Below are 12,240 nucleotides of genomic sequence, written 5' to 3' on the forward strand. Positions count from 1 at the left end.
TGAGGAGAGTGATGAAGATAATGGTGATGAAGAGGAGGGTGATGGTGATGAAGATGATGATGAGAAGGGTGATGATGATGAGGAGAAGGATGATGGTGATGATGATGAGGAGGGTGATGAAGATGAGGAGGATGATGGTGATGAAGGTGAAGAGGGTGCTGAAGGTGAGGAGGATGATGGTGATGAAGGTGAGGAGGGTGATGGTGATGAGGAGGATGATGGTGATGAAGGTGAGGAGGATGATGAAGGTGAGGAGGGTGATGAAGGTGAGGAGGATGATGGTGCTGAAGGTGAGGAGGATGATGAAGGTGAGGAGGATGATGAAGGTGAGGAGGGTGATGGTGATGAGGAGGATGATGGTGATGAAGGTGAGGAGGATGATGAAGGTGAGAAGGATGATGAAGGTGAGGAGGATGATGAAGGTGAGGAGGGTGATGGTGCTGAAGGTGAAGAGGGTGCTGAAGGTGAGGAGGATGATGGTGATGAAGGTGAGGAGGATGATGGTGATGAAGGTGAGGAGGATGATGAAGGTGAGGAGGATGATGAAGGTGAGGAGGATGATGAAGGCGAGGAGGATGATGGTGCTGAAGGTGAGGAAGGCCTGCCCCAGGCAGGGCGGGGCTCGGGGCTCACTCCAGGAACTCGAAGTTGGATTTCTTGTCCAGCGCGTTCTGCGGCATGTCCTTGTAGAACCTCCTGCCGGACACACGGACACACGGACACACAGACAGACAGATGGACAGATGGACATCAGCCCCGGCACGTGGCACCCTCTTCCCTCACGTCCCTCGTGTCCCCCTGTCCCCATGTCCCTCCATGTCCCAATGTCTCCCATGTCCTTGTAGAACCTCCTGAGAGACACACGGACAGACGGACGGACGGACATCAGCCCATGGCACGTGTCACACCCATCCCTCCTGTCACTCGTGTCCCCACGTCCCTCATGTCCCTCGTGTCCCTCATGTCCCTCGTGTCCCCAATGTCCCCCCTGGGCACAGGTTTGCCATGATGTCCCCACATCCCCCATGTCCCTCCACATCCTTCCCTGTCCCCATATCCCTTGTGTCCCTCCATGTCCCCATGTCCCTCCATGTCCCCATGTCCCTCCATGTCCCTGTGTCCATCATATCACCCTTGTCCCTCCATGTCCCCATGTCCCTCGTGTCCCTCCATGTCCCCAGTGTCTCCCATGTCCCCCTGCCCCCATGTCCCCCATGACAGCTGGACAGGGACATCAGCCCATGGCACGTGTCACCCTCTTCCCTCATGTGCTCGTGTCCCCTGTGACCCTCCAGGTCCCTCCGTGTCCCCATGTCCACCATGCCTCTCATGTCTCCCATGTCCCTCCAGGTCCCCCATGTCTTCGTGTCCCCTTTCCATCATTAACCCCATGTCCCCTCATGTCCCCATGTCCCCCTGCCACCCCCAAAAGATCTGGAATTTCCCCACTCTTCCCCATTCCCATTCTTCCCATTCCCATTATTCTCATTATTCCCATTCCCGCTCCCCCCTGCCGTGGCAGCAGAGGGAACAGGAGAGACACGGGGACAAGGGGACACAGGGACACGAGGACAAGGGGACACAGGGACACAAGGACATGGGGACAGAAGGTTAAAGGGGACAGAGGGACAGAGGGACATGGGGACAGAAGGTTAAAGGGGACAAAAAGACACAGGGACAGAGGGACACATGGATAGAGGAACACAGGACACAGGGACACAAGGGGACACACAGAGGGACACGGGGACAGAGGGACACGGGGACCCAGGTTCACAGGGACACACGGGGACAAGGAGACACTGGGACCCATGAGGACGAGGGGACACAGGGACACATGGGGACAAGGACACAAGGGGACACTGGGACAAGTGGACAAGAGGATGACACACAGGGACCGTACCTGAGCTCCAGGTGGCCATGGGGACACACAGGTGACACACAGGTGACACACAGGTGACACACAGGTGACACACAGGTGACACACAGGGTGACACAGGTGACACACAGGGTGACACTCGCACCTGAGCTCCAGGCAGCCCAGCTGCAGCGCCATGGGGACACACAGAGACACACAGGGGACACAGAGGGTGACACACAGGTGACACACAGGGTGACACAGGTGACACACAGGTGACACCGGGCCATACCTGAGCTCCAGGCAGCCCAGCTGCAGCGCCATGCCCTCGCTGACCTTGCTGGCGAAGTTCTGCATGTACTCACTGCGGAGCTGTGGGGACACCAGGGACACTGGGGACACTGGGGACAGCAGGGGACACCCAGGGACACGCAGGGGACAGAGGATGGTGGCAGGGATGGTGATGGCAATGGTGACAGGGACAGTGACAGGGGATGGTGACAGGGAGGGTGACAGGGGACAATGACAGGGATGGTGACAGGGATTGGTGGTAGGGGACAGTGACAGGGGACAGTGATGGGATGGTGGCAGGAATGGTGACAAGGATGGTGACAGGGATGGAGACAGGGGATGGTGACAGGAGTGATGGTGACAGGGAGATGGAGGAGTGACAGGGAAGGGTGACAGGGATTGGTAGCAGGGAATGGTGACAAGGACAGTGACAGGGAATAGTGACAGGGATTGGTGGCAAGGGACCATTACAGAGGGTGGTGACAGGGATTGGTGATGGTGACGGTGACAGGCAGCGGTGACAGGGATTGGTGACAAGGACAGTGACTTGGGATGGTGGTAGGAATGGTGACAAAGATGGTGATGGGATTGTGACAGGAATAGTGACAGGAGATGGTGACGGGGATGGTGACAGGGGACAATGGCAGGGGATGGTGACAAGGGTGGTGACAGGGACAGTGACGAGATGGTGGAGGAGTCAGGAAAGGGTGACAAGGATGGTGACAGGGATCGGTGACAGTAATGGTGACAGGTATGGTGACAGGGGACAGTGACAGGGATTGGTGACAAGGACAGTGACTTGGGATGGTGGCAGGAATGGTGACAAAGACGGTGATGGGATTGTGACAGGAATGGTGACATGAGATGTCCCTGGATTGGCCATTCCCAACAGCGGGGACAGCGCCACCACCACCCCAAAGGTGACAAAACCTGGGAATTCTGGGAATTCTGGGAATTCTGGGAATTCTGGGATCCTGGAGCAGCCCTGACCTGCTGGTAGAAGTAGAGCAGCGTGGTCCTGTCCTCCTTGAAGCGCTCCACAAAATCCTCGGGCAGGTACCGGATCTGCAGGTCGTACCTGGAAAATAACCCGGGAGCTGCAACGTGAGATCCCCCAAATCATCCCAAAAATTTGGGTTGATGTGGCCAGAAATGTGAATTTTGCCACCATCTGTGGAGCCGGGTGGGGCAGTGCCCCTGATCTCTGTGGGGATATCTCCTGCTAATGGGCATCTTTAAACCAGCTGGGCAATCATCTTTATCTTCCCACAGCCCATCCTCCCTCCAGCAGATATCTCCTGTTCATGGCCACTGAGTCCCAGGGCATGGCTGATAAAATTCCATCATCCCACTGGGAGATGCTCCAGCCAGGGCAGGAGCCAAGCCTTTCCTACCCAGACAAAAACTGACATTTGGAACACCAGAGCAGCCTTTCCCACTGGATTCCAGAGGAAAGCCAGACCCTTCCACATCATCCCTGGAGCTTCAGAGGAAACTGCCCCTTCTCCAGGAGCACTGCTCCAGCTGAGCCACATCTGCCCCTGCAGGAGGATGCAGCACCATGGAATGGGACTGTGCCACCACCCTGACTGACTGACTGTGCCAGCTTGGATTCTGACTCTGGCAGGGTTTGGGATTGTTCTTTACTTCTTTACTGCATTTCTATTTTAATTTTCCTAGTAAAAAACTGTTATTCCTAATTCCCATATCTTTGCCTGAGAGCCCCTTAATTTCAAATTTATAATAATTTTGAGGGAGGGGGTTTACACTCCCCATTTCCAAGAGAAGCTCCTGCCTTTGTTGGCAGACCCCTGCCCTGAAAACCGGGACAATGGGACAGAGAGGGACAACCCCACCTCCACTCGGCTTCCAGGTGGAGGCACTCGTATTTTTCCTGGACCTCTCCGACGGTGAGCTGGGGGTGCAGCCAGTGGATCTCGTCGGATTTGACGTGCTTGAGGCGCAGCCCGTAGCACTCGGCCAGACGGATGTCGGGCCCGATCCGCCCGCTCAGCAGGATGGAGCGGATCACCTCCTGGGAACGGGGATCCGCGGGGAATCATGGAATTGTGGGATGGGAAAGGGCTGAAATACCATCCCAGTCCAACCCCAGCGTCTCCAGGATCCCAGTTTTCCGTGGATGCTCCCAGGGATTCTTTGGGAATTCCATCCCAGCCAGGAATCCCTTCCCCAGCTCCCCTTTCCCAGTGGAGCCATTCCCTGGCTCCTGCCCCTCCAGCCCTTTCCCCAATCCCAGCTCTCCTTTCCCTCTGCCAAAGGCTCCGAGGATTCCCTGGATCCTCCCCTGATCCAGCTGCACATTCCCGCCTCTCCCAGCCTGGGGTTGGATCCAGCCCCATCCCAACTCCTCTCTGGGAAGGAATTTTGGGGTCCAGGGGCTTCACTGGGAATTTGGGACTCCAGGAAGGGTCTCCCTTCCCTTTTCCATCCCTGAATTCCATAAAAATCCCTGAGTGTCCTGGATCCCAGAATGGTTTCAATGGGATCCATGGCCCTTCAACCCCATCCCTGGGACACTTCCCAAAATTCCAGGGTGATCCAAACTCACCCTCAACCAAACCATCCCAGTATTCCCGACCTCAATCCCGCTTTTCCCCACATACCTGGATCTCCGTGGCCACGGAGCACTTGACCAGCTTGAAGTTTTTTCCCAGGTTGAAGCTGTTGCTGTAGAAGCAAACCTTGAGGATGCGGGTCTCCTCCTGATCCCGCTGATCCCACGGATCCCGCTGATCCGTCTCCGGCGTCCCCATGGCCTCGGGAGCCCCGGAGAGGCTGCGGGAGGAGCCGCTGCGGGCGCGTCCCAGCGGGGCGGGAATGGCCGTCATGCTCAGGGCCCCCGGGGCGCTAGGAGCCGAGCATCCCTTCCCTGGGGAGGATGGAAAGGTGGGAATGGGGAAAGGAAAAGGGAAAAGGGCCCCCGGGGCGCTAGGAGCCGAGCATCCCTTCCCTGGGGAGGATGGAAAGGTGGGAATGGGGAAACCCGGGAGGGGAAGGGGAAAAATGGGGGGAAAATGGGGGAGAAGGGAGAGGAGGGAGAGGAGGGAGAGGAGGGGAGAGAAGGGGAGAGAAGGGGAGAGAAGGGGAGAGAAGGGGAGAGAAGGGGAGAGAAGGGGAGAGAAGGGAGAAGGACACCTGGGCGTTAGGAGCCGAGCATCCCTTCCCTGGGGGGAGGATGGAGCTGTGGGAATGGGGACAATCCGGGGGGAAAAGGGGAAAAGGGGAAAAGGGATGTCCCCACCATGTCCAGAGCAATGCCCATGTCCCTGTCACCTGCAGAGTGACACCTCTGTGTCCTTGCCACCCTCACAGTGACACCTCCACATCCGTGTCACCCCCACAGTGACACTTCTGTGCCATCGTCACCTCCACAGTGCCAGCTCCACATCCGTGTCACCCCCACAGTGACACTTCTGTGCCTTTGTCACCTCCACAGTGACATCTCCAAATCGTTGTCACCTCCAGAACACCTTTGTGTCCGTCACCCCCAGAGCAACATCTGTGTCCCTGTCACCTCCATGGTGACACCTCCAAATCCCTGTCACCTTCACAGTGACACCTCTGTGTCCCTGTCACGTCCAGGCCAACATCTGTGTCCTTGTCCCCTCCACATTGATGCCTCCAAAGTGACACCTTTGTGTCCTTGTCACCTCCAGAGCAACACTTCCATGTCATTGTCCCCTCCACAGTGACACCCCCCCACATCCCTGTCACCTCCAGAGTGACACCTGCATGCCCTTGTCACCTCCACAGTGACACCTCCACATCCCTGTCACCTCCAAAGCAACACCTCTGTCTTTGTCACCCCCACAGTGACATCTGTCTCGCTGTCACCTCCACACTGACACCTCTGTGTCCTTGTCACCTTCACAGTGACACCTTCGCATCTCTGTCACCTCCAGAGTGACACCTCTGTGTCTTTGTCACCTCCAGAGTGACAGGACACAGGTGTTGGTTTAGAGGTGACACCTCTGTGTTTCTGTCACCTTCACAGACACCTCCATGTCCTTGTCACCCCCACAGTGACACCTATCTCCCTGTCACCTCCAGAGTGACACCTCCACATCCCTGTCACCTCCAGAGTGACACTTCTGTGTCTTTGTCACCTCCACAGTGACAGGACACAGGTGTTGGTTTAGAGGTGACACCGCTGTGTCTCTGTCACCTTCACAGACACCTCCATGTCCCTGTCACCTCCAGAGTGTCACCTCCACATCTCTGTCACCTCCACAGTGACATCTGTCTCCCTGTCACCTCCACAGTGACACCTCCATCCCGATTTAGATCAATTTTCTCTTTCATTTTCACAAACAAAAAAACCCCCCAACAATCCCAACCCATTTTAAAAACGTCACTGCAGCCAAACGGGAAACGGCTCCAACCCTCCCTTCCCAAAAAAAAAACCACTGGATGAGGGTCTGGGATAATCCAAGGGGACCCCAAATCCTCCCTTCCCCGGGATTTTGGGACGGAGGGTTGGGATTTCCGGGCCAGCGCCGGGAGCAAAGGTGTGCCCGAGCCTTGGAATGTGGAATTGCGCACCCGGCTGCGCTGGATCCCCGCCCGGAGCCGCTCGGGTTAATGATTAAACACGGCCGGGAGCGCCGGGAATGCGCCGGGAGGATCCAGGGAATCCTCGGAGCTGCTTCCCGAGCCTCGGGGGGATCCGGGATTTGGGATAAAGGGGGGAGGGATGGAGACAGGGAATGGTTTAAAATGGGAAAAGGGAGTTTGGGAGGGATTCCTGGCTGGGGTGGAATTCCCAAAGAATCGCTGGGAGTGTCCAAGGGTGGGTTTGGAGCAGTTTGGGATGGTGGGGTTGGAATGGGATGGGATTGAAGGTCCATGGATCCCATCCCAAACCATTCTGGGATTCTGGACACTCAGGATCCATCCCCAGGGATTTTTATGGAATTCAGGGATGGAAAAGGGAAGGAAGACCCTTCCTGGAGTCCCAAATTCACAGTGAAACCACTGGATCCCAAAATTCCTTCCCAGAGAGGAGTTGGGATGGGGGTGGATCCAACCCCAGGCTGGGAGAGCCGGGAATGTGCAGCTGGATCAGGGGAGGATCCAGGGAATCCTCGGAGCCTTTGGCAGAGGGAAAGGAGAGCTGGGATTGGGGAAAGGGCTGGAGGGGCAGGAGCCAGGGAATGGCTCCACTGGGAAATAAGGAATTGGGCTGGAATTCCCAGAGTTGGGACGGTGGGCGGTGTCGGGATTGGAATGGGATGGGATTTAAATCGCTCTGACCCCAACCCATTTTGGGATTTTTTTTCATTCTCTGGGGTTTGGTTTTTGTTTTTTTGGGGGGCGGGGGTGGATTTTTTTTTATTCTTTAGGGTTTGGTTTTGTATTTTTGTGGGTTTTTTTTGTTTCCCCCATCTCACGGTTTTGGGGTTTTTTTCGTTCTTTCCACCCCCGGGGCCCCTCGGGCCGGCCCTGCAGAAGCCACATCCTCTGCACACCCCGGTGCCACTCGGGCCTTGTCCCCTCCACAGGGTCACCTCCCCCCAAAACCCCGTCCCTTCCTGTCCCCAAAATCCCCAAAAGAACCCGGATCTGTTTGCGGCTGGGTGGGAATAATCCCAAATCCCTGGAACAGGGATGAGAGTGGACACCGATTTTTTTTTTTTTAGGGAATGTGGGACAAAAAAAAAAATCCATTTATGAGTTTTGGGGTTTTTTTTTTCTCGCCCCCAATTTTTCCTCTTTCCCGGATTTCTCCCTCCCAGCCCCGTTCCCATGGGGACAGCAGGGCTGGGATGTCCCCTGGGTGTCCCCGTGCCGGGAACCGGACTCAGGGATGGAAAATCCCATGGAATATCCCAAGGAGAATTCCCTCAAAGCCAGAGCTGGGACATCAAAGGACATCAGGGGACATCAGGGGACATCAGCGTCCCCACAAACCCCGCAGGGGACACCAGTGACAACCCCGCCCTCCCCCACCATCCCGGATTTTCCCATCCCAGCTCCACACCTGGAACAGCTGGAAAAGCGCTCGCGGCGACAGCCTGACCCCCTCTTGTCGCCGTTCCTGTCACCTCCCCTCCGCCTTGGGGACAAATCCCCGTGACGCAACCCGCGGGGCACCGAGCGACTCGGAGGAAACGGAACCGAGCCCGGCGCTGTCACCAAGGTCCCCTCCCTGCCCCCACTCGCGTCCCCTCGGGCCGTGTCCCCTCCTGTCGCCTCCTCCTCGCGGCGACACCGCCGAAGTCCCCGCGGGCCACCTCCCGCACCAGGAAGTCGCCCAAGCCGGCGGCTCCCGGATAAGTTGTCGCTGTCGCCAAAGCCGGGCGGCGGGCGGGTGGCACCGCGGTGACAGTTTTGTGTCCCCCCCCACCTCCGCCGCTCCTCACCGGGCGAGGTCCCCTCGGGAATTCCCCGGGATGAGTTTTCCCGGGATCCGCCCCTCGTTCCGGCAGGTGAGGGGCGCGGAATTCCCGGGGCGCGGAATTCCCGGGATGAGGGTGGCGAGCGGCACTTACGGAGGGCTGGCGGCTGTCCCCGCTGTCCCCGCTGTCCCCTGGGGGTGGCCCGGGTGTCCCCTGGGGTGGCCCAGGTGTCCCCTGGAGGTGGCCCAGGTGTCCCAGGTGTCCCCTCCGACTGGCCCGGGTGTCCCCCTGGGGTGGCCCCGATGTCGCCGCTGTCGCCGAGCGCGCGCTGGCGGCGCTTCCTGCTGTGACTGACACGGGTGCGCAGAGGGACCGGCAGCGGGACCCGGAACCGGCACCAGAACCAGCACTGGGACCCGGCACCCAGACCTAGAACCGGCATCGGGAGCGGAACCGGCGCCGAGATTCAGAACCGGCACCCGACAGCCGGACCCGGCACCAGAACCGGCACCCACTCCTAGATACAGCACCGGGACCCGACACCAGAACCAGCACTGGGACCCAGAACCGGCACCCAGCAGCTGACAGGGGCACCGGGATCCAGGACCGGCACCGGGATCCAGGACCGGCACCGAGACCCGGGACCCAGCTCCGGCACCTGACAGCGGCAGCGGAACCGGCACCGGGATTGGAACCCAGACCCAGAACCGGCACTGGGACCCAGAAACGGCACCTGACAGCGGAACCGGCACCAGAACTGTCACCCAGACCCAGAACCGGCACCTGACAGCGGAACCGGCACCAGAACTGTCACCCAGACCCAGAACCGGCACCTGACAGCGGAACCGGCACCGGGACCCAGCAGCTGACACCAGGACCTGGCACCCAGCACTCAACAGCAGCACCAGCACCAGAACCGGGACCAGGACCCAGTACCGCACCAAGAACCAGAACCAGCACTGGCACCCAGCGCCAGAACCAGCACCCAACAGAGGCACTGGAACCGGAACCAGCATCGGGATCAGGTCCCAGCACCCCACGCTGGCAACCAGAACCGGCACTGGGTCCCAGACACCGGCACCAGCACCGGAACTGGGACCGGGACTGAGACCCAGCACCAGGACCAAAACTGGGACTGGCACGGGGACCCAGCACCCAATGCCACCACCAGAACCAGCACCAGGACTGGGACCAGAACCAGGATCCAGATCCGGGACCCAGCACCCAGTACATGATTGGGAACAAGAACTAGGACCCGACACTGAAATCGGCACTAAAACCGGTTCCAAACTGGAACCAAACGGTACCGAAACTGGTACCAGGACCCAGCACCCAACACTGATACCAGAACCAGAACCAGAGTCAAAAACCAGGACCCTGCACCCAGCACCAGCCCCGGAACCAGCACCGGGACCTGGACCCAGAACCAGGATTCAGCAGCCAACATCAGGACTGGGACCAGAACCGGGACCAAGAACTGGGACCCGACACCCAAAACCTGGTGCCCAAAACCAGAACCTGGACACTCCCAGTGCCGCTGGAATTCCCGTTCCCCTCCAAACCCCAAATCCCAGATCCCAAAGCTCCTCTGCCGGGTGGGAATGCTGCAGGAATTTTGGGAATGGGGGTGCCTGTGACTCACCCCGGAGCTCACCGCAGATTCCAAACCCTCATTCCCGCATCCAAGGCGGGGCCATCCAGTGGGATCCATCCCGGGAAAAGCCAAATCCCGGGAGCCGCTGCCTGAGTCACCGTTCCCGGGAGGCGCAGCCCCGCGGGGAGGCTCCGGCTCGGATCCCGATCCATGCAGGAATTCCAGTGACTCACGGGATCATCGCTGCGTTTCCCAGGGAACAGCCGGGAGCAGCCCCCACAGCCCCCCCCACCCCCACCAAACCTGTGAATTCCCACTGGGTAAACTGGGAATTCCAGAGGGATCCGACCAACCTGAGGGGCTCGGGATCCCGGAATGGTTTGGGTGGGAAAGGATCTGAGATCCCATCCCATTCCAACCCCACCATCCCAGGGTGATCCAGCCTTTCCTGGGACGCTCCCAGGGATTCTCTGGGAATTCCAGCCCAGCCAGGAATCCCTTCCCCAGCTCCCCTTTCCCAGTGGAGCCATTCCCTGGCTCCTGCCCCTCCAGCCCTTTCCCCAATCCCAGCTCTCCTTTCCCTCTGCCAAAGGCTCCGAGGATTCCCTGGATCCTCCCCTGATCCAGCTGCACATTCCCGGCTCTCCCAGCCTGGGGTTGGATCCAGCCCCATCCCAACTCCTCTCTGGGAAGGAATTTCAGGATCCAGGGGCTTCACTGGGAATTCGGGACTCCAGGAAGGGTCTTCCTTCCCTTTTCCATCCCTGAATTCCATAAAAATCCCTGGGGATGGATCCTGAGTGTCCTGGATCCCAGAATCCCAGAATGGTTTGAGATGGGATCCATGGACCTTCAATCCCATTCCTGGGACACTTCCCATGTTCCCAGGGTGCTCCAGGATTTCCTTGGACACTGCCGAAGATCCAGGGATTCTCTGGGAATTCCAGCCCAGCCAGGAATCCCTTCCCAAGCTCCCCTTTCCCAGTGGAGCCATTCCCTGTATCCCATTCCTCCAGCCCTTTCCCCAATCCCAGCTCTCCCACCCGACTCCCATTGTGCCATCGGGTTATTCCCGGCAGTTATCCCACCTTTTCCAGAGTGGGAAAACGTCGGAGTGGGTGTGGCTGGACAGAGACTCACATCCCGACTTCCCTGCATCCCATTTTCCCGTTTCCCACTTCACCCTGCATCCCGTTTTCCTGTGCTCCCCATTTCCTCTCTCATCCCATCTCTCCCTGCTTCCCATTTCCACCTGAATCCCATTTTCCCTGCTGCATTCCCCACCTGTATTCCATTTTCCATCTCTTCTGCTTCCCATTTTCCCAGTTTCCCACTTCCCCCTGTATCCCATCTCCTCCAACTCCCTGTTTTTCCCTGCATCCCATTTTCCTGTGCTCCCCATCCCTTTTCATCCCATTTTCCCTGTTTCCCATCTCTCCTGCATCCCATTTTCCCACACTTCTCATTTTCCCTGTATCCATTTTTTAAATTCCATTTTTCAAATTCCCATTTATCCTCTTGTATCCCATTTTCCCACGTTTCCCACCTCCACCTACATCCTGGTTTCTCTGTTTCCCATTTCCACCTGTATCCCATTTTCCCTGCATCCCATTTCCACCTGTATCCCATTTCCCCTATATCCCATCTCCTCCAGCTCCCTGTTTTTCCCTGCATCCCAATTTTCCTGCCTCCAATTTTCTCCTGCTTCCCATCTCATTCACTTCCCAGCTCCCCCTGCTTCCCATTTCCACTTGTATCCCATTTTCCCATATTTCCAATTTTCCCTGCATTCCACCTCTCCTGCATCCCATTTTCCCTGTATCCCACTTTCTCACACTTCCCATTTTCCCCTTGTCCCATCTCCTCTGCTCCCCATTTTCCCTGTATCCCATTTTTCCCAGTTTCCCACTTCCCCCTATATCCCATCTCCTCCAGTTCCCCATTTTTCCATGCATCCAAATTTTCCTATGCTCCCCATCCCCTCTTTCATCTTATTTTCTCTGCTTCCCATCTCTCTTGTATCCCATTTTCCCATATTTCCAATTTTCCCTGCATTCCATCTCCCCTGCATCCCATTTTTCTCTGTATCCCATCTCTCTTGTATCCCACTTTCCCACGCTTCCCATTTTCCCTTTGTCCCA

The 12,240-nt window shown here is 57.6% G+C and overlaps 1 protein-coding gene across 1 annotated transcript in view; it reads right to left on the bottom strand.

Annotated features, from left to right (window-relative positions):
* PTK2B (protein tyrosine kinase 2 beta) overlaps positions 1–12,240 on the bottom strand; it is a gene marked incomplete at its 3' end in the record, with an annotated part of 39,848 nt that overhangs the window by 23,899 nt on the left and 3,709 nt on the right. The window contains exons 2-6 of the mRNA XM_079298266.1: positions 4,771–5,036; positions 4,003–4,181; positions 3,137–3,224; positions 2,148–2,227; positions 634–696 (exon numbers count right to left, since the gene is read on the bottom strand). Of these exons, the coding sequence (XP_079154392.1) occupies positions 634–696; positions 2,148–2,227; positions 3,137–3,224; positions 4,003–4,181; positions 4,771–4,995 (635 nt within the window). The 5' untranslated portion in view covers positions 4,996–5,036. The remainder of the gene's footprint in view (positions 1–633; positions 697–2,147; positions 2,228–3,136; positions 3,225–4,002; positions 4,182–4,770; positions 5,037–12,240) is intronic.

The sequence above is a fragment of the Erithacus rubecula genome (genome assembly GCF_903797595.1).
Source record: "Erithacus rubecula genome assembly, chromosome: 2".
Lineage (NCBI taxonomy): Eukaryota > Metazoa > Chordata > Aves > Passeriformes > Muscicapidae > Erithacus > Erithacus rubecula.